The sequence below is a fragment of the Palaemon carinicauda genome, chromosome 42 (assembly GCF_036898095.1).
Source record: "Palaemon carinicauda isolate YSFRI2023 chromosome 42, ASM3689809v2, whole genome shotgun sequence".
NCBI classification, from domain to species: domain Eukaryota; kingdom Metazoa; phylum Arthropoda; class Malacostraca; order Decapoda; family Palaemonidae; genus Palaemon; species Palaemon carinicauda.
In genome coordinates this window covers 47,155,264-47,181,952 of record NC_090766.1, presented here as the reverse complement: position 1 = coordinate 47,181,952, position 26,689 = coordinate 47,155,264, and the positions used below count along the sequence as shown (strand labels likewise).

General features: G+C 40.0%; 1 protein-coding gene across 1 annotated transcript in view; it reads right to left on the bottom strand.

The window, feature by feature from the left end:
* Positions 1-26,689, bottom strand: part of cyst (rho guanine nucleotide exchange factor 18 cysts) — a gene marked incomplete at its 5' end in the record, with an annotated part of 122,514 nt that overhangs the window by 21,163 nt on the left and 74,662 nt on the right. Inside the window, 11 exons of the mRNA XM_068364860.1 lie at positions 9,425-9,602; positions 10,493-10,677; positions 12,667-12,770; positions 15,420-15,577; positions 15,795-15,927; positions 17,236-17,387; positions 17,562-17,786; positions 22,559-22,801; positions 23,055-23,159; positions 24,058-24,146; positions 24,412-24,467. Of these exons, the coding sequence (XP_068220961.1) occupies positions 9,425-9,602; positions 10,493-10,677; positions 12,667-12,770; positions 15,420-15,577; positions 15,795-15,927; positions 17,236-17,387; positions 17,562-17,786; positions 22,559-22,801; positions 23,055-23,159; positions 24,058-24,146; positions 24,412-24,467 (1,628 nt within the window). The remainder of the gene's footprint in view (positions 1-9,424; positions 9,603-10,492; positions 10,678-12,666; positions 12,771-15,419; positions 15,578-15,794; positions 15,928-17,235; positions 17,388-17,561; positions 17,787-22,558; positions 22,802-23,054; positions 23,160-24,057; positions 24,147-24,411; positions 24,468-26,689) is intronic.

Sequence of the window (26,689 nt, the reverse complement as noted above, 5' to 3'; positions counted from 1 at the left end):
ACCATGGATCTCGCCCACTCTCTTAGCCGAAGCTAAGGGTAGAAAAAAGACGGTCTTGAGGGTGAGGTCCTTGTCCCCGATATCTTTCAGGGGTTCAAAGGGAGGACGACTTAGCATCTTCAAGACCTTGGCTAGGTCCCACCTGGCCACTCTCCTAGCTTGAGGGGGGCAGGATTGCTCGAAACTCCTGATCAGCATCGCTATGTGTCTCGAGATCCCCAGGTCGATGCCCTTCAGGAGGAAGACTTGGCCTAAGGCGGCTCGAACTCCTTTAATGGCTGGAATTGACATTCCCACTTTATCTCTAAGATTTACCAGAAACTCAGCTATGTCCGGGACCGAAGCTTTAAGAGGTCTAATGTGTTTCTCCGAGCACCACTTCGTGAAGGAGGCCCACTTCGCCTGGTATACCGCGGTCGAGGATCTCCTCAGGTTTAGGGACATTCTCTTAGCTGTGGTGGCGGAATACCCCTCCTTCTTCAGGAGCCGCTCGATAGTCTCCAGGCGTGAAGGCGAAGAGAGAGAGGGTTGTCGTGGACCCTGAAGAAGTGCGGTTGGTGCAGGAGGTCTGATCTGGCGGGCAGTGGCCAAGGTGGTTGGCTCGCTAGGTCTTTTAGGTCCGCGAACCACTCTCTCTCCGGCCACCAGGGCGCTACCAAAGTCATCTTCAGGTTTCGGGAGGCCCTTACTCTGTTGAGTACCTGTCTTATCAACGTGAAGGGGGGAAAAGCGTACACATCCAGGTTGTCCCACTTGTGCTGGGAGGCGTCTTCTAGGGCTGCCTTTTGGTCTGGGACCGGGGAGCAATAGACCGGTAGTTGGGCGTTGAGCTTTGTTGCAAAGAGGTCCATCACCGGGGAGCCCCAGCGTTGAATGATGAGTCTGGCTACTTCTGGGTGTAGAGACCACTCTGTCCCCACTATTTGACCATTCTGCTGAGGTCGTCGGCCAGAACGTTGTTCTTCCCGGGGATGAACCTTGCTAGCAGCACCACTTGCTGCTCGTCTGCCCAATGTAGGATGTCTATGGCGAGGTCGCACAGTTCTTTCGATCTCATGCCCCCTTGCTTCTTTATGTAGGCCACTACCGTGGCGTTGTCACACATTAACGCCACGGAGTTTCCCTTTAGCCAACTTGCAAAGTGAAGACATGCCTTCTGGACTGCTCTTAGTTCTAGGACATTGATGTGTAGACGCTTTTCGCTCTCCGACCAGGTACCTCGTGCTGTCTCTTCCAGAAGGTGGGCCCCCCACCCTTGGTTGGAGGCGTCTGTGAACAGGAGGTACTCGGGGGGACTGGACCCGAGGGGCATCCCCTTGAGGGAGTTCGACTGGCAGTGCCACCATTCTAGGGAGGTTCTCGTGTCTGGAAGGACTGGAATTAACGCTTTCTGCGAGTCCGTCTGAGACCAGAGGCTCTTGAGGTTCCATTGAATGGGTCTGAGCCTCATCCTCCCTTGGGGAACCAGTTTCTACAATGAGACCAGGTGACCTATCAGTCTCTGCCAGTCTCTCGCCCTCCTGGAATGTTCTGACAGGAACGGCTGAATGATGTGCTTGAGGTTCCGTATCCTGTCTTCCGAGGGGAGAACCTTCCCCTGCACGGTATCCAACGTCATCCCCAAGTATCCCATTCTGTTGGATGGTGTTAAGTTTGACTTTTCCAGATTGATTACAATTCCCAGATTCCCGCAAAACTGGAGGAGATTTCTCCCTTGTTCCTCCAAGAGAGCCCTTGAGGTGGAAAGGAGCAAACCGTCGTCCAGGTATCTGATGAGACGGATACCCCGTTCGTGAGCCCACACTGAGACTGTCGCGAAGACCCTCGTGAACACTTGAGGGGCCGTCGACAGACCGAAGCAAAGGGTCTTGAACTGCAGGATCTGGGAACCCCATTTCACCCGGAGGAACTTCCGACTCGACGGGTGGACAGGGATCTGGAAGTATGCGTCCTTGAGGTCGACAGTCATCATATAATCTTTCTCCCTCAAGGACAGCAGTACGGATTTTGGGGTGTCCATCTTGAAGTCCGTCTTCTTGACGAACTTGTTGAGGGCCGACAGGTCTATCACGGGTCTCCACCGTTACTTTCTCTACCAGGAACAGGCGGCTGTAGAAGTCTGGGCCTGGGAGAAGGACCTCTTCCATGGCACCCTTCTCTAACATGGAGGAAATCTCCTCTTGAAGGGCGGCCCTTTTCATCGGGTCTCTGGGGGCCAACCATTCTGTCTGGCTGGCTGAAATAAGAGGGGGTGGATCCGCTAGGAAGGGGAGCCTGTAGCCCTCCTTCAGGACGGACACCGTCCAAGGATCCGCTCCTTGTGCCTTCCATGCTTGCCAATGTGGTCTGAGGCATCCCCCAACCCGAGGCTTGGGCGGGAGTAGGGGGCCTCTCCCTCTACCTTCTCCTAGAGGGGCGGCCTGATCTGCCTCTCCTAGAGGAGGAGTAACCCGACCTGAAGGAGCTGGAAGAAGCTGGTGCTCCTCTGCGGGAGGGCTGAGGAGTTGTTGTCCAGGAGGAGGAAGGGGCGTCCCTCCTCGAAGTGCTGGGGGCGGCCTGAGGAGTCACGGCGCTATCTGAGGCGGCCCTCCTGTATGGAGGCCTTTTAGACGACGCAGGTCTGGGGACGTTGGCCTCTTTCTTCTTAGACACTTTCTCCATCAGGTTCTCCAGCTCTTTTAATGGGAACAGAGACTCACCCCACAAGGGAAGGCTACGTACGGCTCGGGCCTCTCTGTCCGGGATCCTCCTAGATACCTTAGCTAGGACCGTGTCTCGTTTCCGTAGAACCCAGTTGGCCGTAAGGGCGAGCGCCTGGTTCGGGAGAAACTTAAGCGTTTTCCCCCCGGAGGTGAGAAGGTCCGTCAGGAGGCTTTGCTGTTCAGGATCTTCGGGGTCGACGGAGGCCTGCACGTTTACTAAAGTGGAGGCCCACCAGTCCAGCCATGAGGAGACGTTAACCAGGTCCCGCGACATCTCCTCCATCATGGCGGCTTCCGTAGAAGAGAAGGAAACTGGGGCTGAAGAGGCCCTTTCGTCTGAGCCCCCTTGTCCTAGGATGTCCAAGGCTGGGTCCACTCTACAGGGGCCTGGGCGCCGCCCTTCTGGAATGTATACTTTCCCCTGTGCTTTGAGGCCCTGGAGCAGTTTCGAGGCACTCTGGGACTTGGGGGCTTCCGCATTGCTGGCCACCAAGTTGTCGATGTACTCCTGCCCTAGTACCAGGTCTGGGGCAAGAGGAAGGGCCAGGGAAGACTTCGGAAGGGTGGCGTGATGGGTAATCCTCAGGAGGCTTGACCTCCAGGAATCCCCCTTTGGAGCCGAGGGTTCCGTAATCCCATGGTGCCTCCTGATGAGGCCCACCACTCTTCTATATGCGGAGTCCTCCGACGGGGAAGCTTCTCCTCCGTCAGCCGAGGCCTCGGCCTGGAGTGGGGGCGCCGGGTTGCTGGTTCGGCAGACCGGTCGTCTAGCCCTTGGGTCCAGGGGGGCCGCCCTGTAACCGTAGTGAGCTCCGTAAGAGGGTGGATCTCGCTGCAAGGTGGGTACCACCAGCTCAGGGAGGGCCCTCGGTTGCCCTAAGGCTCTGGAAGCGGAAGTCACGGTCCCGGTGGGCTGACCCAACAACGGGAACCGTTCCTTCTTACTCGATGGCCGCACCAGCTGGGCTGGTTCGGTCAGGCTGCCTGCAAAGAAGCGCGTTTCCCCCCGCTGGGCGGGGTGAACCGGAGGCCTCGAGGACTTATGCCTCTGCGAGGTCTTTCCTGCGTGCCAGGTCGCGCGGTTCTAGGCTGTGCGTAGAGAGCGGCAGCCTAGACGCACGTTCGCTGGATCGAGGGTCTGGTGAATGGAGCCTCTTGGACTCTCCTGAAGGTACGTAGCCCGGGAGAAACATTTCTCCTATACTTACGAGAATGGGAGCGGGAGTGCTTCTTGCTAGGCCGCGACCTTGACCTAGAGCGGGAATGTTCGCTCTCGGACAGTTCTCTTCTCCTGCGTCGCTTCCCCGACTTCCTCCTCGGAAGACGAGTCTACTTCCGACGAGTCCGACGACGCCACGTTTCTCGCGTAACGGCTGTTAGCGTGATACGCGGGGGAATTTTCTCGACGCCGGGTGCCCGAGATCGAAGGCTGGAGAAAGTCCTCGGGAACCGCCGTGGAGATCGTCGGCACAGAGTCTAATCTTTCCATGCTAGGGGGCCAGGGGTCCAGGGTCACGTCCATTCTTAGCGGTGACCTCCCTGGCGTCTTCGGTAGCTTCCATCCGAAAGCATCGCTACTCGGACGGCGAGCTCTAGTTTGGCTGTCCCCTGGCGGGGGAGAGCCCAACGCACCGGCCCACGAGGGCGGAGGGGACTCTGATACTACAACACTGCCCCATAAGGGGTCTTCAGAGGACGCGTGGCCCCCCACCACAAGGCCTGACTCACCCGAAGCACTACTGGGCCCTTCGTTAGCCCTAGAGGGGCCCGCCCTTGGTTCTTCCCTCGCACTGGATTCCCTGGGAAGAACGCCTTGACCTTCTACAACACTAGAGGCTTCTTGTCCTCTCCTCTGCGAAGGAGACGGAGAAGCTGAGGCTTCGTCGGACCGATCACTGGCCGACGGTAACGAAGATACGACACTAATCTTCCTGGGGGAACGCTTCGAAGATTTCTTCTTTTTAGTACCGTAGCGTACCCACTGGATATCATCCCAACTTACGCACTCCGGACACGTGTCCGCGGAGGAGCAAACTTTCCCCCTACACGTGGAACAAAGGGAGTGAGGATCTACCTCTGGCTTTGAGAGGAAAGCCCCACACGACTTTCCGGCTCTAGGCCCAGGGCAACGGCGCACATGATCCATCATTCGCACACGAATGGCACAACGTACACTGGGGATATACACAGGGAGAACGCACTGTAACACTTGAGAATAATGCACTGCGAAAAAACACAAGTCCCCACGCTGGAAACACGTGGAACACAAACGCGCCAAAGGATCGAGAGAGACGAGAGTGAGCTGTGTACAGCTCACGACCAAGGAACTTAATGGGGAGAATGACCCAGAGAAGCAGTGACCTGCCCTAATCCTGCCCTCAGGGCGCATTCCTTGGCGGCGGGGGTAGGCCTATGTAGAGCGGAGTAGGGGGGTAACGGCGGGAAAAACCTTGGTCGAGAAAAAGGGATCACAAGTGACTCCAAAAGAAAGTAGTTCTCGGTAAGTATTTTGTGTTGGAACAAATTTCTTTTAAAAATTAATCTATGATGGAAATATGAAATATGTAACAAATTAAATGTATTAATCATATAATGTTGTACTAGCACCTACATTTGCTTCACTGAAATAATTTGTGATGAATTAGTGGAACACATTGCCAAACGAAACATGATGCACATGATATGCCACACCATCCACCTATGTAATACTATACGATATAGTTTATGAGTGCTTACTTCAATGAATGGATAGATATAAGGATGCAGACTACACGTACTGTAAACAGGAAAATCTTCTTGTCATGTTTACTTTATGATTTGACGCCATCATATGAATTCATGTATTTTAAGATCACGATTTTTGAGTGACATTAAAAAATTAAATTCCTTTTCTTAACATTCCACTGTTTTACCTTTAAATTTTAACCCATTTACGCATTTCACGGCCTATCGAAATTTGCACTTACTGTACTTCATAGTTAGTGTGACAAGCCTTACTGGTACTTTTGTAAAATTAATGCTAGTTTAATCGCTGTAGTAATAATTGTCAGTGATTAATTATTTCAAGTAGTTTTCTATCATAAGTTGTTCATAAGATATTCAAATACCTAACTAAAAAGTGCTTACCACTAGTCTTTTGTTGAACATTTATAGCCCTTACTGTACATTATTAAAACATAAAATTTCTATAGTACTGTAAAACATCAATTAGGTAGTGATTGGATTAGAAAATCAAACAAGGTGATTTTGAGGTAACTGAAGAGTTACTTATTAAATTTATATAGAAAAAAAAGCTAGCTGACAATAACTGCAAGCGATTGAATATTGTCAGCTAGTTTGTTTCCTTATAAATTTATCTATAATTAATCACTCACAATTATCACTACGAGTATACCTCGACTTACGTCGTTTCGAGTTAAGTCGGTTTTGAATTTACGTTAGTGACGATTTCTATGATACTTCAACTCCCTTTGAAGCATTAACACCACTTAAAATCATATTATTGTACAATAAATAATAGTAAATGTTTATAAAATCATATGAAAATACATTTTTGTACACTATTTTCTTAATTTCAAGTGCAACTTAACAATCAACAATTCCTTTTTTTATTTATGGTTGTGATCAGCTGATCTCAAGACTATTGCGAATAGCAAAGTATAATGTTTTTTACCTCATTCAATGAGAACTAAATTAGCAACAATTTGTTAAAGAATACAAGTTTTAATATTTCTCTCTAACAGAAATTTTTGTTTCCCTTAGAAATTGTCAGGTAAATACTACACATATGAACTTTTACTTTGCTTAAATCTATGTTCGATAGTAGACTGGTATTAAAACGTCCCTCTATTTCGTCAGGTGATCTGTAGCTTTAGGCGGCAGCACAAAGTATATGTGCTGAAATATGTCTACAATAATCCTGGTTTTCGATGTTATTAGAACTTAATTAAATAATTTTTGTATCTTTTTATTATCAATGAAAGGCGTATTTTAACAACAGAAATTATTGATTTTTTATTTTGGTTTTGTATCAGCTGTTTTCAAGGTCACGAAGGTATCACGATTATGCTCACATATAGTTAACAGAGTATTGTTGATATGATTTAGCTCCCTATCATGTCATCATTGAAGAAAAGATGCGTAAAGTTCAATGAACTCTCGACCAGTTTATTAAAATGCACATCGAAAAACCACATCAACAGACAAATCAGCTGTTGGCACTGAAGATTCGCAGCCATCTACGTAGGCTACGCGATGTAAACAAAGATATTGAATGTAGATAATAATAAATGTAGTGTTCAACTAAGTTTATTTTATACTATCGCAAAATAATTATAACTAAATTTGTTATTTAACCTTACAAAAACCTTTCTATTTTAAACTATCTTAGAGCATACCACATTCACGAATAAACAGACCGCGATGTACTGTACTGTAAACATGCTGAATTGTAAACACCTACATATAATTTAAATCACAGTATTGCCTGTGATACATCAAGGGAATGCTGATATCTCATCAGCCCAGTACTAGATCAATTGCTTGGCTGCTTAATTGATGTTCAAGAGGTCTTGATCTGTACAGGTGGGTCCCAGTTCACATTCACCATGGATGTGTTGTACTGTTTGTACTGGCACTAACTAGTAGATGAGAGTTCCCATTTATAGGTGTTGCTCCTAGTCTTACCAAATTTGGTTTCTGTTCTATTTAATGTCACCCAGTCTTTTCTTGAGAGGGTTATTCACTTGGGCTCTGGATCGCAGCATTTGGTGGGTAGTCATCCCATTCTTTCCACTTTTTGAGCTTATTTTGAGCTGATTGCTCAGAATCTAAACTATGAATGGTCATAAAGCTCTTTCTGGACTTAAAGTCTTCTTGCCGAGGCCCTATGACCAAACAAGGGGTGTCTCATATAATTTTCTTGACTATGCCTTTGTGTCTTCTTGACTTAGATGTCTCTGCAGATGTGTGATAGTGCAAAGCTCGCCAATCTGTAGATTGAGGGAAGTAGGAAAGTGGTGTTGGTTTCAAGGTGCCGGTTATTGTTCTGCATATGGTGTTAAGCTCATAATCTATTTTGTGAACGTGGCTTGACCTTGCCCCTACTGCTAAGCAACATTCAGCAGCAGAATAGCATAGTGCTAGAGCTGTTGTTCTCAAGTGTCTTCTAAAAAGTTTCTTGATTAGTGTTCTCAAGTTTGGCTAGTACAATGTTCCTCGTGACAGCTTTTGACTTAGTTCCTTTATATGTTTTGCAAAAGACTGGGTTCAGTCTAATGGGAATAATGGGACTCTCAGGTTTATAGGCAAGTCAGCATGCTCAAGTTTCTCATTATGGCCAGAAGATGTTTAATTTTCTTTTTACCTGGTGTGTCTTTCTATGATTGGCATTAAATGAGTTACATTTGTAGTACTTGTGAGATGATCAGGAGCAGCTGATAAGTCTCTTTAAGATAGCTTCAGATGTGCGCGCTTGTGTGACGATATACAAGTCAAATGCATGTATAAATTTTCAGATGTTATCAAACTCTGGCTGGTCTTTTAAATTGATGTTAAGAAGTATTTGGGCCAGAACAGAGCCTTGTGGGAGACCACTTTTTCTGTGTACAATATCCACTCTTCTTGCCATCCAATTCAACAATCAAGTGTCAGTTTATGAGCAATGATTGTATGATCTTCACAATCTTTGTATTATGAACAACTTTCGGCAGCTTCAGGAGAAGCACTCTAGGATTTTCTGTATCATATGCAGTAGTCAAATCCATAAAATCTGCTCCAGTAACTTTTCTGGTAACACAATCCTCCTAGATGTATTGAGGGAAGTTCAATATTTGACTAAAACATAATAGCCCTGGTCAGAATCCAGCCTGGTCTGGTGATAGTAGTAGTTCCACTGCAGGGCACATGTGGGCCATTATCATTTGTTCATATAATTTGTAGAGTATGCATAGCAGGGAAATGGGAAAGTAGCATTTCTACTCTCTAGATCTTTTTCAGGTTTTAGTAGGGCCACAACTCTTGCTCTTCTCCATATCTTTGGGATATTTAAACTTCTTGTACACCTGTTAGAGAGATAGTGTCCGTGATCTGGTTCTGGTACCAAATATTGTATTATTTCTGTTATTCCATAAAAGACCAGCTGCTTTGCCAGGTTTTAGGAATTTCATGGCATTTTGTAGTGCTTCCCTGGTGAACAGATTAATTTGTTCATCAGTTTCTTGCATGATGCAGTCCATTTCTTACTTCATTTTCTTGAAGTGTCCTTGTAGATAATAACCCTCCAAAAACAGTTCCTATGCACACTCCACATAGTAATTGCTTTGAAAAATAGGGGAAGACATCTTAATGCACAGTAATAAGCAAATAACCTGTAGTATGTCTGGCTAGTAGCTGGTAACTTTAGAAACTAAGAGAATAGCATATCAGTTGCCACATAACACTATAATGCTCCTTTCATTCCTCTACTAAATGCATGTTTTTTAAAGGGAAGCAAATTGGAAATTTTTTAAACATGGGTTAAGGTTGATTAAACCGAGCTTCTGGAGAGAAGAAGCACTATGAACATCAGGAGATCTTTATAGAAACAATCTGTTCCATTGTAACTAGACAACAATAAGAGAATTGAAAAAATGTAATTAATATTTGATTGTCTATAACTTTCAAAAACAAATTGTCATCTGTAAGTAAAAATACTAAATTACATCATATTTGATGCTACTTACGTTTTGTGGCATGCCCTGTAGCATCTTTATTAGGATTATCAAATCCTCCAAACGTCTCTGCACGCTTCGGTAAGCTAGGAGACACATAAGCATCACTTTGATGTTCTCCAACTGAGCTGACTGACCGTGCAAGATTTGTGCCCCAGCCACATGCACCACTCACTAATCTAAGAGCCTCCTGCAGAGATAAATAAGAAAACAATAATATTGCGTATTGGAATTTTGGGTACTTGTTAGTCCCCAAGGGAATGTTATTTTTTTCTCATTTTACAATGGCCTTAATTGTTTTGATTTACCAATTAGATATTTGGTTTGGGGATAATTTTAAAGACAATTAACCCTTAATTATGTAAAACCATTGAATCAATTCCAGCTTAGTCATCTTTCTCACTAAAACAATTTCTGGATTTGATTTAAGGAAAACTGATTTACTAAACTGCATTTATACTGTCTCACTATATAATGCATACTCCTCAGTTTTATTGGCAGTGTATTTGCATAGGGAATTTCAATTAAGGAGACTAGAGGAAACCTTAACATGAATACAAAATGATAAAATAAACACAGTATATTGTAAAAAATATGAAATTAAATGACCTGCATAGGTACAGTGATTACTTTCACCTATTTTTACTTCATGATGTGTCCATCACCCTAACTGCTTTTAATATAATACTTCTACTTTACTATGAATGTAAAATGCTGACACGGTGTAATGAGTGCATATGAAAGGAAGGTGGCATACTCTTAACCTTAACTAAGCCTATAATGAAATCGGTTAAATACTGTACTGTACAATTAACTTGGATATACCATACAAATAATAATACAGTCCTTAAAAACTTAAATACACCAAACATCTAAAATATTCCAATTTTAATAATACTTAAAGATGAACAACTGAAAGCAAACTGTACAATCTTTCACGAAAATATAACAGAAGACGACTATTTTATAACTTGAATAATGGACTTTAAATATGGAATCAACATATTGTTAATTACTTTACCTATGTACAGTACTATCATGAATCTTGTAGAACACAATTAAAAAAAATAGTCTCCTTACATTTATGGAATTTATTTGAAGGTCCCTTGCAGTATTATAATCAAGCTGATGCTCATCAAGGAGAGCTCTGTACTGTGGAGTTGGTGGGAAGTCATCATGACCCAACAACTCTAGCAATTCAGTGACAAGATTCATTTTATCCTCACATAATCTTGCTAGTTCTTTGTCTTTATGCTGAAGAATACCTGCAATAAAGAATTGATTAAGAAATGAGTTTACTATAAATATTTGATTGTACAAATGTGCAATTTAGAAAAAATAATGTCACCAGATTCTGAAATTACATAAATTGTATTCTTTTTAATATTCAACAAGTTTTTCAACAAGAAGCTTCCATTTCTTTTTGTCTGCAGCATAACTCTATACATACAGTAATTATTTACTCATAAAAATGTATTAATTTTTAGAACTAACTTATTTTCAGACATGTACAACTACTTTAAAACTTCTAATAAAGAAACTTTACATATATACACAAGATCAGAGCTGCTATTTAAACTCAAATTAGTAATTCATTAAATTGTATATGAAAAGTTCACGTCTGATAAAAATAATCCTAATTTTTTCAATAGGCAGTTTTATATTTTATAATTTTTTTTTCTTCTTATTGATTTTCATTTTATTCTCTAAACTAATTTAGTAGAGATTTTCTATGGATTGCCACTTTTATATTTATAAAGTATTACTTAGAGACTATCATTTTCTAGTTTTTGGCTGATAAACCATACCATATATATATTCTGTATATATGCTTCCAATAAAATGACATTTCTTACATGATAATTACCTATCAATACTGTAATTTAACTCTTATTTTTTCTGTAATTGTCTTTAGAGAATTTTTACACCTCCAAAGACCTTTTTCTTGCTATTTTTCAAAGCTAATTTAACTTGACTTATGTTATAAAAAAATATGCACATCATCTTGTACAGAACCAATCTTAAAATAATCAATTGTATTGCTAATATCATATAATACTAACGATAAATCATCTGATAAACCACAAATACGTCGACAAAAAATTAATTCTTTCAATGTTCCTTGGGCATTCAATGTTGTTAGCTCAATTTAGCAGGAAACATACTGTGAACAGCTGGAACTGTTAAATGCACTGCAAATAATAAAATGGGCTGGTAAACAATTTGTTTTTTATCCTTATTTTTTTTTCATTTTGTAGTCTAGAAGTTGAAGTACAGTAAATATGTAGCTATATATTTCAGTCTATCGGTTTTTATGGTGTAAAAATTCTATTATTAATCATTACTTGGATGTGTGAATGGTTGCCAAAGTGTTAGGATGTTCTCCATCTTTATCTCTTTTTATAGACATTTTCTTTGAGTTTACCAGAAGTCAGATTACAGAGAAGTCATTAATCATACCCAGAAAAAATTAATACTTGGCAATGTGGCTAAGAGAGTCTTAAAAAATAATCTGCTGTTAAATTCTGGAACAATGTTGAATTTTGTACTTGAATAAAATTTATGGACATGGATGCTCCCATCTTAGAAAAGTCATTGAGAGAGAGAGAGAGAGAGAGAGAGAGAGAGGGTGTGTGTATGTTTTAATAACTTAAAAGTCCATCCAAGGGGAAATTTAAAAAAAAAAAAATCACAGAATATGTCAACCGCTCAGTCAAATCTGTTCCTGAATTGGACAGTAATGTTATTGCTCACAACCTCAGCGGGATAGTGGGTATTAATCTGGGTTTACTTCAGGTGGGATGAAACACCAAGAGTGTCTGCTGTTGAACCTTCTTGGTTCTATTTTCTCTCCATGGGAACTAGTTTAATTACTACTTGAAGTAAATTCTTGTCTATAGTCAATGCTATGTATATGTTTTGAGTTTTTTCATCAAGTGACTTCTTAATACTTTTCTCAAGATGTGTTTTCAATGGAGGTGTTTTAACTTCCTTTGGTATTCAAAAGGTCTTGATTAATAGTATTAGTTTGGTTGCTCATGACTGGGTTGCTTCTAATAATTTTTTTTTCTTATCATTCCATCAACATCCAAAGATATGAACAATAATTCAAAGTCAGTAATATCTAAGAATAAAGTAGAACTGATGCAATCTGAATTCTGAGCAACATCAATTATCAGTGAGTAATGCAATACTAAAAATCATATGCATCCAATGAAGTACATTTTCTAATGCAGCAATAAAACGACACTTACCTGTAATATGCCTAATCTTCTCACTATTAGCTTCCAGTAATTTTGAAATTTCTCCTGAAGCATCTCCCATGTTATCTTCCTCCGGACATTGATCAATTGCTTCTCTGTTATTGAATAAATAAAAATATTATAATGAATACCACTATTATTATTTACAAATATTACTTTACTTGTTTAACTTAGAAGCATATAATAACCACACACTGCCTAAGAGATAAACAGTCTATAAATTTGCTTTCCACAACAAACCCCTTGAAATCTGAAATAACCCTCATCAATTACACAAAAACACATGGCAGACAATACTGTAATAAGAGCTGTTTGCATGTACAGTTCCTGAATACTGTACATTGAAATCCTCAAGACTAACCACAGATCCTCCCTTTCCAAGATGAAGTTAGCTTCATTTTGGAAAAATATCCTACTTAAGAGAGAGAGAGAATTGCTGCAAAAATAATTTCCTTCAAATTTCCTATTACGGAGAACTTAGAATTGTGGAATAATAAATTAATGTCAGTGAACCACACTCATAACATTGTAAATATATAAAAATGAAAGTGTCAGAACTAACTGCAATGTATGCCAGAAGCAATATATTTTCCCAAAGATTAGCAGACTTATAGAATCATTGAGTAGTGAGTGACAATATTCAACAGTACATGCAAGATTGTAGAATTTGGAATAGTGGTCAACTTTTTATCAATTCAATTATTTACAGATAGTATTGGATATAGCTAGTTTCTTCATGTCAGAATCTACTTGGCACAGTGACACACAGGTTATACTTCTAATCGCAGTAGGAAAATGGGTTTAAAGAACATAATGATATGAAAGATATGCAACAATTTCGAGGCCGCTGACACGTCAAATATGTGGGAGATCACAGACAGTCTTATAAGAAGCATTAGTTACACCCTTCAAACACAGTAGCTTATCTAGTAAGGAACATGGCTCTTTTAATATGATGCACAATTTTCTCAGGTTATTTAACAGAATACTGTAGTCTTTAATACTCATATTATATGTTTTACATTTATACTGTATAATTTAACTTAACAGCAAATAAACCTTTCTTTAATCCTTTCGTTACAAGGCCGTGGATTCGCTACTGAAGCTATATACAAGATTTGTCATCATCGGATATGCTCGTTCATTTATCCATGTTTATTTGTTTTACAGCTGATTACAGAATAATTTTTTCCAAAGTTTTCTTTATTCACAAATGTACTTCACTCTAAACAATCATTGGTAAGTGATTATAGAATACTTAAAAAAAAAAGTTTCATGTAATTATCTATAATGATAAAGCACTGTGATTGTGGTAAAAAAAAAAAAAAAAAAAAAAAAAAAAAAAACTATATTCATTGAAGTGACTGTTATTCCGTAATAAATCCAAGTTAATTAGCTGTCAAAAGATAAAAAACTATTCGACAGTAATAATGGAATTTACGTTATACAGAAATATAATGAAAATATCCATTTGTTTCTTTAACAAAAGAAGTATTCTATAAAGTATAGTTTATAAGGTATAAATAAGATGAACAAATACGAATCAACAAAAAACTGTTGGCAGAGAGAGGGAGAGAGAGAGAGAGAGAGAGAGAGACGTAATATAGATTTAGTTCATTAGAGATAAGAATGTTCGTTAGTTTGTGACTCCACCTTGCGTGTGACTGTGACCATGAACTGGTTAATTCCTATTTTGGGTATTTCATGAGCTTGGAAATACTGTAGACTGCGCATTGTAAGAACATAAGAATACTGCGTAGAATGATAGAATGGCAATAAATGGAAATAATCACAATACTGTAAGCTAACTTTTACTCGTGAAAAAAATGAACAATACTAATATGAAATCTATAAAACATGAAGATGATAATATATTGTAGAAATGATAGCTGAAAAAAGGAATAAAATAAGAAAAAAAGATAAATCTCGTCTTCTGTCAACTATTTTCTTTACTGGTAATGGTAACTTTTTTTTCTCATGGGTGGGACTTACAGTCGAGGGCAGGGATACTTTCTCTGTGATTATGAACACTGGCAACATAGAAAAACAATAAAATAGACCTTACATTATCATAAGGACTGAAATCTCAAAATATGTTTGGGTTGGTAATGAGGTTAGATGTGAATACACTAAAATAGACCTTATATAATCATGAATAAGGACTAGAATTTCAAGTATTTTGGTTGGTTGTAGGAGGAGTTTCCCAATTGGGGGTGTCAAGGGGGGTTGAGTAATACCTAAGGTAGGTAATGTCGCTATTGGCTAGAGAGAGTGGTGTAATATTTCATGGTAACATAAAAAAAAAAAAGACTAAAAAAACTCTTACATATTCTGATATAAAGGTTAGAATTCCAAAAACTTTGTTGGTTGACTGAAGAAAGGAGGGGGAAGGGCTGATATTAGGGAGAGGAGATTCTTTAGTGAAATTTCCCCAGGTGTGAACTTGTGGGATAGACACCCACGTGCTATACTCTTTCGTAGCTTATAAAAACTATTATAATAATGATAATAATAATAAAAACAATTACAGTATAAGGATAATAGTAATGAAGACGACGTTATCCCAACGTCACCATGTGTACTACCAGACATGTTTTCACGTATGTTGACGTCAATGGAGTGAAGGGGTTAAGATGAGATGAATAAATGCTATACAGTATACTTCCACTGCACATTTTATGAAATAAAATATCCAGTACAGTATGTTAGAAATGGAATAAAACAAAAAAATATCTTAAACGTACCTTATAGATTCTAACCATATCTTTTTATCTTTGGGATGTATACATTCTAATTCAAACATTTCTGCAGCATTTTTAGAGTAGATGAGGTAGATTGCTCGCGAGCCCTCCCCTGCCTTCTCTCGCACAATGAGTTTTTCTAATGGTATGACATCTGCTTGCTGGAAAAAAATATGATGTTAACCACAACTCTTTGACCTCTATGTTTTATAACTACAGAATTATCAAATGCTATACTTTTTTTACATAGGAAGTAGGTTATACAAAGCAATTTCACGAAAGAAAAATCTTGATAAGCACAACCAATCAAGGCTGATCAACAAATAAACAGTTTTGAAGATAATAAAGTATTGTAAAACAATATCTTAAAAAACTTACTTTAGTATCAGGTGAGAAAAAATAATACTTCTGATTATTTTCCAATAAGAAGAAAATTAGGTCTGACAACACAATTACTTGCACCATAATTGGCTTCCCTTTCTGTTGTGTCAACATTGCTGAGCCTTCAAACCTGAAAGGATATACAAAAAAACATCACCATCACTAAGTGTTTATGAGTAGAGTAATGATGTGACACATGAAAAAAAATCTCAGAGTAATAGGTTTAGTAATTTCACTTGCAAAGACTGAAAACAGAAGAAAGACCATTTTACCAAACTAATGTTCATCCAATTTCTTCCAAAATGTTTCATCTTTTCAACTTAAAGCAGTTTCCCATAAATGGGGGATGGGGCATACCTCCAATGAACCAACCACTGTCACTTACGTAATTGTAACTACTGAACCATGGATGAATACCAATGCACAGAACCCTTACACACCATCAACTATTACGTACAGCTACACAATGTTTATTGGCAACACAATAATCTCTTTTTTACACATGGTTCTCTACTGAGACATTGAGGTCAATGATTTTTAATACTTCTTTCACACATCCAGCCAACCCTTTCAAGGTTCTCTCTCTTCCTTGCCTCTATCTTGTAAGTTCTGAACAACGCATTCTTTTTACATGACCAATACACCTCAAAATATTAAAATCTATCCTACCACCTACTCTTTTTTACTACTTATACAGGGTCGACATTGCTTGTCCTTTGTATTCTTTTATGTCAAATATTCTATATAAAACCTTCATCCTCTTTACAGGCTCCACCCTTTCTATTATTCTCATTAACCATCCACTCTTCTCTTCAATAAAGACCTAGCTTCACAACCCTTATATACATTCCAACCTTATTTTTCAAACACCCTCAAAAGCTTTTCTCTGATTTTTCAACATCATCCTTGCATCATTCATTTTGCAACTCAACTATTCTCAAGTAATATTTCCAAATTATTTACTGCACTGTACTTCCAAATACCTAAAGGAATCTAATTGTATTATGCAGTTCTTAGCCTGCATCTAAATGCATAAAATTTGATTGCACTTGAACTCTTGTTGATAGTTCCAACCAAATGAATGTATCTATCAAGATTCTGCATCATATATGATAATTCTAACCTTATCACTCTTCTTTGTATTCTGAATTTTTACTGTACAGTACTCATAACTATTTTATTTTAGTACTTTTATATTACTAAGCCCTTCACAAATTAAATTCTGTTCACCATTTCCTGGTGAGGTTTGTTAAACTGGCCGAAGATGAGTTTGTGTTTTAAATTACTGAGAAAAACAGAAGGAAAGGACAACATAAGAGAAAAAAAAAGTCTTGAAATACTAAAGGGAAGATGATACACAGAAAAGTACTGCAATTACCTTACAGAATATATTTGGAAAAAACAACATTCTTACAGCAATGTGGAATTGAATACTTACTTGAGCTTTCTACTAGATAAAAGATCCGACTTCTTAAACTTCTGTTCCCTATATACAGCAGAGGATTTCGCATCTATCTTATGATAGACTTCTAATAATCGCTGTTCCCTATCTTTTTCTGCTACTTGAGCATTAATATTTACAAGTATTTCCTGCAATAAATAGAAGAATAAGAAATACTACAAACATGGTTACACATATTTTGAAAGAATATTCAGATCTATGACAGGTATAAATGCTTCATTCAACATATCTTAGACAAAACACATACAGATGGGTAACTTTAGTTGTTCAACTTCCAAAATATATTTAAAAAAAAAACTTACCTTAACCAAATCTAAAGCATTTTTAAGTGAATTCAATTCCTCTTCTTGATCTTTACTATATTTCATTAAGGCTTCCAATATAAGAGGATATTTGGTTACCCTGTGAGTTACAAATAATATACATTCTGGAAGGCCTTTCTTCTTCATTAGAGGATGTAAAGATTTCTGTCTGATAAATGCTTGAAATCTTCTGTCTGTTTTAAGGATGTCTTTGTAGTATGACACCTGTAAAAAAAAACGCAAATACAGTAATAAACTTTCTACTTTAAAATAGAACTTGACAAGACAAGAAAAAGTGAAATTCAATTAATAATTTGCTTAGTGTTACTATAAATTTTTGTTTCTTAAATAGACCAAATTTTGCACAGGATACCAGTAGTAGGATGGCCAGGGCACAGCCATTCGTTGAAATACAACCGCTAGAGAGTTAGTGGGTCCTTTGACTGGCCAGACAGTACTACACTGGCTCCCTCTCTCTGGTTATGTCTCCTTTCCTTTGCTTACACGTACACCAAATAGCCTAGCCTATTCTTTCCTCATTCTCCTCTGCCCTCATATACTTGACTATACTGAATTACCAAACAATTCTTCTTCACTAAAGGGGTTAAATACTGTATTGTAATTTTTCAGTGGCTACTTGCCTCTTGGTAAGATAGTATCTCAAACTCCTCACTGGGGAAAGTAACAACTGATCTGGGTCGTTGGTTACAGAACGAAGACTCAAAATCTGAAAGGGCCCGAATCCAAGGTCATAGAGCCTGAGGGTCCGGGTCTGAAGAACAGTATAGCGGGAGCTTGCTGTTCAGAGATGTTGGGAACAGGTCTACAGTCAGGAAACCCGACAAAGTGAGGACTTTGTTGGCTATCTGACAGTTCAAAGACCATTCAGAGCCTACTATCCAAGTTGCTCTGCTCAGATCGTTTGCGAGCACATTCCTCTTGCTGGGAATGAAGCGAGCTGATAGAGCTACCGAATGTTCTTCTGACAATCTGAGGATCTTTACTGCAAGATGGCATAGAGGCTGCAAAAATGTACCACCCTGCTTGTTTATGTAAGCCACTACTGTGGGGTTGTCACTCTTCAACACCACAGAGTGACCTGCCAGCAACTGTTGGAACTGATGAAGAGCTAGGTAAGGTGCCCTCATCTTTAGAGGATTTATGTACTGGTACCTTTCTGATTCTGATCAAAGGCCGGAGATCGTATAGTGCAGCAGGTGAGCCCCCCCACCCTTCTTTTGCTGCATCTGTAAAGAACATCAAATCCGGAGGAGGAATGAGAAGATTCTGGCCTCGCTGAAGGTTTTCGTCTACCATCCACCAACTCCAGTGGATCGGAGTGTTGGTTCCACACGAACTTCAGCTGCCATTGCAAAGATCTTATCCCGAGGCGGCCGTTTGGAACAAGACGGATGAGAGAGGTTAGATGGCCTAACAGATTCAGCCAAGAGGCCAGAAGAATTTTTTTCCTGAGGAAGAAAGCAGCTACTTCCTTCAGCTTGTGTACTCTTTCGTCTGATGGAAAGACTTTCTCTAGGACGGTGTATATGATCATTCCGAGGTATACCAGTCTCTGTGAAGGTTGCAGTAATGATTTCTCGCGATTTATCAGGACCCCCAGATCCTGACAAAACTCGAGAAGAATATCTCGGTGACAAAAGAAGAAGGGACGTCTACAAGTCTGCTAGGATCAGCCAGTCGTCCAGGTATCTGAGAAAACGGATGCCGTTCCTGTGAGCCCAAGATGACATTAGGGCAAACACTCTGGTAAACACCTGAGGAGCTATCATGAAACCGAAGCATAGAACCTTGAACTGGTATATGTTTCCTTCGTGAATGAACTTTAAATACTTCCTTGAAGACACATGTATTGGGATCTGGAAGTAAGCGTCCTTCAGATCCAGTATGCACATGAAGTCCCTTGGACATACCGCTTGAATGACCGTGTCAGTTGTTCAGAGGGGAGAGATCGATGACTGGTCTCCAGACTTCGGTCGTCTTTTCACCACTAAAATCTAACTGTAAAAGCCTGGAGACCTGTTCACTATCTCTTGGGGAGCATGCTTCTGCAGCATGGTCTGGACTTTGACCCTGAAGACCAACTCCTTTGCGGATCCCTTCGCATAGAAGCAGAGATGCACTGGATCCAGAGGAGGGAGAGATTGAGTGAACGGTACGAGATACCTTAGGGTGATCACATCGACCATCCAGGAATCTGCCCCATGAAGCTGCCACCTTTGCCAGCCGTGCTGTAGGCATCCCCCCAACAGGTGGTAGGTGGTGAGGAATGCCATTCCTAGTGGGAGTGGCCACCTTGGCCACCTCCCTTACCTCCTTTTTTCTTCTGAAGGACTTGCCACCCCTCTGTCCCTTGGACTGAAAGGGCCGCTTAGACACCTTAGCAGGTCCCGAGGCCCTAGCAGTTGACTGGTTAAAGGAAGGAGCTTGCCAAGGCCGAGAAGACTGGGAAGGTCTAACATAGGACCGAGATGTCATGGCCCTATGGAGGAGAGAATTGTTGGACGATTTCCTCCATCGCTTAGCTGCCCTCAATATCTCCTCCGGAACAAAGAAAGAAGAACCCTTTAGGGTGGAGTATCCCTTCTCTCGGGTATGGCTTTCACCCACAGGATGACAACGTGGTGCAATAGGAACTCAAGAGTCTGGGTACCTGACAGTAGGAAGGACTCCGTCTTCCTGGCCGACTCCTCTGACAAGTCAAGGGAGTGAACCATGAAGCCCAGAGATCCCAATCATAGATCCAGCCATGAAGCAGCCTAAATGGCATACTTTGCGCCTCTCTCTATGATTAGGAGCTCAAGCACCAACAGTGAGGCCGTCAGAGAGATTATCGAAGGGTTGAGGGTCATGGTGGAGTATGGTTCCCCTTCGATCTCGTAGTACTTCCTTTGTAACATAAAAGGAAGTGGTAGAGACCAAGAGGAGGAACTTGCCCTCAAGGAACTGGAGGTTCCAGCTATCTGGGAAATAGCTTTCCTCTTGGCAGCTGTTAGGCCTTTGGACCAGGGCAAAGCTGCACTGGGCCTGGAAGGCTTCTGGGTCTTCAAGATAGCATCAAGCACCATATCCTTCCCTTCCTGGATGGTGGAATCAGGAGTAGATAGCCTGTTAATGTCCTTCATACAGGTGAGAACCTGCCAAAATGTATGTTCCGACTCTTTCCTCTCCTATTGGGAGTGATAGTTCGGACTGGCCGCATTTGGAAGATTTTCGTCCTTCAAGTCTAAGGGGTCGTCCACCTCCAGACTCACGCCCAGAGCCTAGGGTAGGTTAGAGTCATCAACTGAAACCAAGGATGGACCCGCTGCTGGAAACTGCGACAGAGCCTCAGCCTCCCAAACTTCTCTTGCCGCAGTTTTCTTCAGTTTTGTCTTAGGAGTCATTCAGCTCCCTACGCACGGTGCGATCCTCCACGGTTTTAGGAGGGGGAACCTGCGAGGTCATCAAGGACTTATATACTGTAAAGCCTTGGCAGAAGGAATAGGAGATTCCTCCACTGGAGAGGGATGGGTTGCGATCTCACTGGGCGAGCCTCTGTCCCTACTCGTCCTAGGGTGGATGATGTCGGCGTGAGGTGGAGTTACACCTCTCATCCGTTTCCTCTGCTTCTTCAATATGGCCTCCTTTACCTTCACTGGCATGTGAGACAAGTTAGCCATACAGTATAAGATTCAACAGAGGCTTGGCCTTCAGCCTGCGATCTGGGTGGAGGTGATCTGTGGGCCTTATCTGCCATCTTTCTCCTTCTATAGTCCTAACTCCCAACTGACGAGCTCAACAAGGGTTTCAGAGGTATTCTAGGGGTCGCCCTAACTGGGACAGACGTGGATTGTGGCACTGGAGGCGCCAACTTCAGAGCCTTCAGGATATTGGCCATGAAGGTCGATGCCCAAGGAGGAAGCTCTGTCTCCCTAGATCCACCTTGGAGGTCCCTTGGCAAGTGTCTTCTGGGTGAAACCCTAGCAGGATGTCCAGCAGACAGAGGAGATAACCTTCGAGGCAGAGGAATAAGTTCCTATGGACGCGGAGGAAAAAACAATTTCAACATCTTGCTAACAAAAGGAAGAAGAAAATTTTCCCTAATAAGAGTTCAGAAGTGAGTATTATCGGCAAAATTAACAGAGTTAGTGAAGGAGAGAGATGATGAAGGAGCGACCGTCTCGCATAAGAAGCAAGATATTGAGCAAAGGGATCTTCATTTATGATTAAATTATGATATATAATTTTGTTTTGGTTTATTAATATCCAAAAAGGAACACAAAATTCATAATTATTAATTAACAAGGAGGAGATAGAATTTGATAAGCACTAATTTTCAGGATAAATCGCCCTGGTGTCGCAAAACCGAGGTCAGAAGCAAAAATCCTATGCAGTTTAGAGATGTCCTACATCACCTTATTAAGTGGTATGAATGTCAAAGTCCTCTCCTTAAAAAAACGGCATTAGCCGACACACCCCCTTAAGATTCAGAGCAGAAATTTTTATTTCAAGTGGAAATATCTGTTCCCATTATACCAAGAGTTCTGAAACTATTTTAGATTTGACCTTTGGAATGAATATCTTTGGGCTTCAAAAGCAATCGTTCCTATTTGATTATATATCATTCAAGAAAATAAATAATTGATCTTTTTCTTATTACTAAACAGTAAGTTCAAGCTACATGAAAGCTTAAAATAAGATATTTCAGGCTTTGTATAACAATGGTTTGCACTTCCTAAAAAAGCTATTACTTCTTAAGTTTTTTCTCTCAATTTTTTGGCTCTCACTTTATTCCTTTACAAAAGTAAAAGATAAACTCAGGGTTTTAGTAAGCTAACCAGAACATAAATCCCCAATTAATATAATTTTAGAGATATCTTGTATTTCACTCCAAAAGTCAAGTACATGCTTCTATAAAAAGGGAAAGTTTACTTCAAAATGATAATTAAATATTTGTATGGAAAAGCCAACATAGTTAGTTAAATCTCAAAACTTACGGCATCTTGGTGCTGCGAACAAAACTGTCCATAAGCATCCTTCAATCCTTGTGCATTGTCTCCAATAAACTGTTCAACTAAAAGATCGCCTATTCTTTCTATGTATTTACCAGTTCGCTGTCTTTGCCGTAATCGCCAAAGAAAGGAACAGTGAATATTTATAAGGTCATCTAAGCAAGGAAATATACGTTTAATTCTGTTTTCCTGCATGTGGAGCTCACGAGCCATTCCATCGGCAAATACCTGGAAATATGGATATTGCATTTAGAACAGCGCACAAAAAGAATAAAATTAATATACTGTACCCCCCAAAAGTAGTTTTACACTGATGTCTAAAAATATACTGATATAAAGAAATAAAGATCCTTGAAAGAATTACACTGATGTCTAAAAATATACTGATATAAAGAAATAAAGATCCTTGAAAGAAAACATAAGAAAAAATGAATGATTTCTCCTTGATGCTGAACTAAAGAAAATCTTAGTTTACACAAACCTTCTGCATGACTTTAAGCATTCGACAATGATGTTTTTCTGTGATAATGAGCTCATATATATGCTCCTGCTTTTTTATCTGCTTTTCCGACAAACCAGCCACTACCTGAAAAAGAATGAATGGAGAAGACTAAATTTTTTATAAATAATTTCCATTTACCAACTATACAGTATTCCAAAATTGTATTCAAGACAGGGTCTGAGGATGCTGTGAAGTACATTATCTCTTGGTGAACTCCATAGGCCTCAACGTTAGTAGTGATAATGATGTGGAGGAGTTATTCGAGGGACACAATTAAGAGCGCACCACTAAGGAGATGCAAGAGTTAAGAGAAGGACCAGGATAAAATAAGAGGCCCTATCTTCACGCAAGGAGGAGTCACAGGGAGCCCCTACTTCATTAACTAAAGAAATGAATGCCAATTGGGTAAAGTTCCAAAATTTTGCAGCAAATTAGTGCATCCCCAAAATGCAGATGTAACAGACCACAACATAAATGTGAGAAACAATTAAATAATGCATTTCTTTTAAACATTTGATTGGAAAGTTAAAAGCAAAAAACATTGGAATGATTTTAAATGAAAATCCAGCTTGGTGAACCTCAATCAGGGCCAAGCCAAGAAATAAGACTAAAAATAAGGAGAAATAGCCACAGATTTTCATATTCTTGAAGTTCTAATGGGAAAGGAATATCCTTCCAAACAATGACCTCTTCTAATCACTTCACTACCATCCTCATAAGCCATCAACTCCTCTCAACATGGCTTCACAGATAAAACCACTCCTTTAATGCATGTCGTGCCTAAAAAAAGGTTAAGTTTTGGAATCACAGTACAGTATGAAATAAATTAAGCTCTATAAATCCTTATGGGAAAAATTTATTCTGAATATACCGTTTATAGTATAAAACCACCCTTCCATATCGGATTAATAATATATGCCGGGGTACTACTGTATATGACAAGATTAAGATAAAAAGGAACTTTGAAAGGTACCCAACCTACCTCCTTATCTACAGTGTGAACCCACAATTCGGGTTCTTTATCTAATAATTTCAATTCCGGGTCAGCATCTATGTAATCTATGGGTGGCTCTGAAAGAGAAAAGGTAAATTATAGGGTGCTGTATTAAATGAAATACCAGTTTCTGAATGTAGTTTGTACAAATTTAAGATCTGTAATTATTGCTTAAATCTATAAGCTATATTGTTAAACAGTGATAAGTAACACAATTTTTTTTTTAATTGGGATCTAAATGAATAAGAAAAGACAAATATTTGATATACTGTCATAAGTAATGTTTGAAAAAATATCAACATTACACTGCGTAACGCGCTTAGACATTGCCAGTAGTCATACCTTCATTTCCACCATCATCTAGAGATTCCATAGACGCAGAGTTGACTTCTAGTATGCTAAAAAGAAAAAAATAATGGTCAATATCTTCATACACAATTTATATAGTGTAAGGATTAAAAAAAACTTCCCTTAAGCTCAACCATTTTCTTAAAAACTGATAAGAAAAACTTCTAAAAGCAATGCTTAATGGACAAAGAATTTTCTTGATTAATCTACCAGCATTTATCAAAGTAAACTCAAAATGTGATAGCTTATATACCAATCTCATCCATTTATAATAAGCTATAATAATATTTCAATGCAAACAATCAACATGTATGAAGGAGCAGTAGTTCTTCATCAATCTCAATCACAGATCTGTCACAGATCTACCTAAGTATTCAACACACAAAACAAATGTGAACTATTTAATATAAACTGACCAACAACCAAATACTTGCGGATTTACTTATATATAGTACAATGTACAGTAAATAGCTGTACAGCACCTTTTAACCTCACTATAACCAACTGATGAACACCTTTTTATCCACCCCAAATTACTAATGAAAAAATTGCTATGTAAATTAAATAAGAAATGAGAAACTAATTTTCTTATTTAAAGCACAAAATATTCCACAGTAGAGAAAGACAACTGCATATACACATAATGGATAATTAATCATGAGGAACTTATTGCTATCCATCTACCAAGGCCCTTCCCGCAATTTTGTAGGGGGTAGTCAACATAAAAAAGAAAAGAACAAAAGGGGACTTTTCTTCTCTTCGCTCCTCCCAGCCTAATGAGGGATTCCGCCGAGTTTGGTTGGTACTGCTAGGGTGCCATATCCCACCCTTCTCCGTTACCCACCACAATGAAGCTCCATATTCTGAAACACCTACTGCCACTAAGTCAGCGGTCACTAAAGCACTCTAGGGAAACAGCAGGGCCTATCAGAACTGTGTCACAATCATTCATCTTTCATTCGTAATTCCAGCATGCTCTTTTTCCTCTCTCACATTTATCCTATCACCTAGAGCTTTTTTCACTACATCCAGCCACCCAAACGTTGGCCTTCCTCTTGTTTTTCTCTCATCAACTATTGCATTCATCACCTTATTTTCTCTACATGGCCAAACTACCTCAACACATTCATATCTACACTAGCTGCTAATTCATTTCTTACACCCGTTCTTATCCCCACTACTTCATTCCTAACCATATCTAATAGACATACTTTACACCAGCCCTACTCCTCAGACACTTCATCTCGAACACATTCAATTTCTGTCTCTCCGCAACTTTCATTCCCCATAACCCCGATCCATACATCACAGTTGGTATAATCACTTCCGCATTAAGAATATTCTTTACATTAATTGCTAACCCTCTACTCTTTACCACTCCCTTCACTGGCCCCAACACTTTACAGCACATCCTTAATTCACTTTCTGCTGTAAATCTGCTTCCACTCCTCCATTTGCGGCACTGTCCTGCCCAAGTAATTAAACTGATCTGCTTCAAGTAACTCTCCATTCAACATAACATTCAACCTAGAACCACCCTCTTTTTTTGTGCATCTCATAACCTTATTCTTACCCACTTTAACTCTCAATTTCCTTATCTCACACACCCTCCCAAACTCCATCACTAATCGACCCAGCTTCTCCATCAAGTCTGCAACCAATACAGCATCATCCACAAACAACAACTGATTCACCTCCCACTCATGATCACTCATCTCTCAGTTTCAATCGCCGATCAAACACTTGCACATTCACCTCTCACAACTCCATCAACAAAACAAATTGAACGACCATGACAATATAACACATCCCTGTCTCACTGGAAACCACTCACTCAATTTCCTATCCTAATACATGCTTTACTACCTATGTATAAATTCTTCAATGCTTGTAAAAACCTTCCACCAATTCCATATAACCCAATCACATTCCACATTTTTACCCAATTAACTCTATCATAAGCTTTCTCCAGATCCATAAATACATAATATACCTTTTCACCTTTTGCTAAATATTTCTTGTATATCTGCCTAACTTTAAAAAACTGATCCACACATCCCCATCCCCTACCTCTTCAACTGCACTGAACTTCTAAGACTGCATCCTCTGTTTGATCCATAATCCTACCAATTAACACTCTACCATAAACTTTTCCAGCCACACTCAACAAACTGATACCCAATGAAATACAACACACGCACATCTCCCTTACCTTTGTATAGTGGAACCAATACATGCACACACCCAATCCACTAGTACTACTGACAACAAA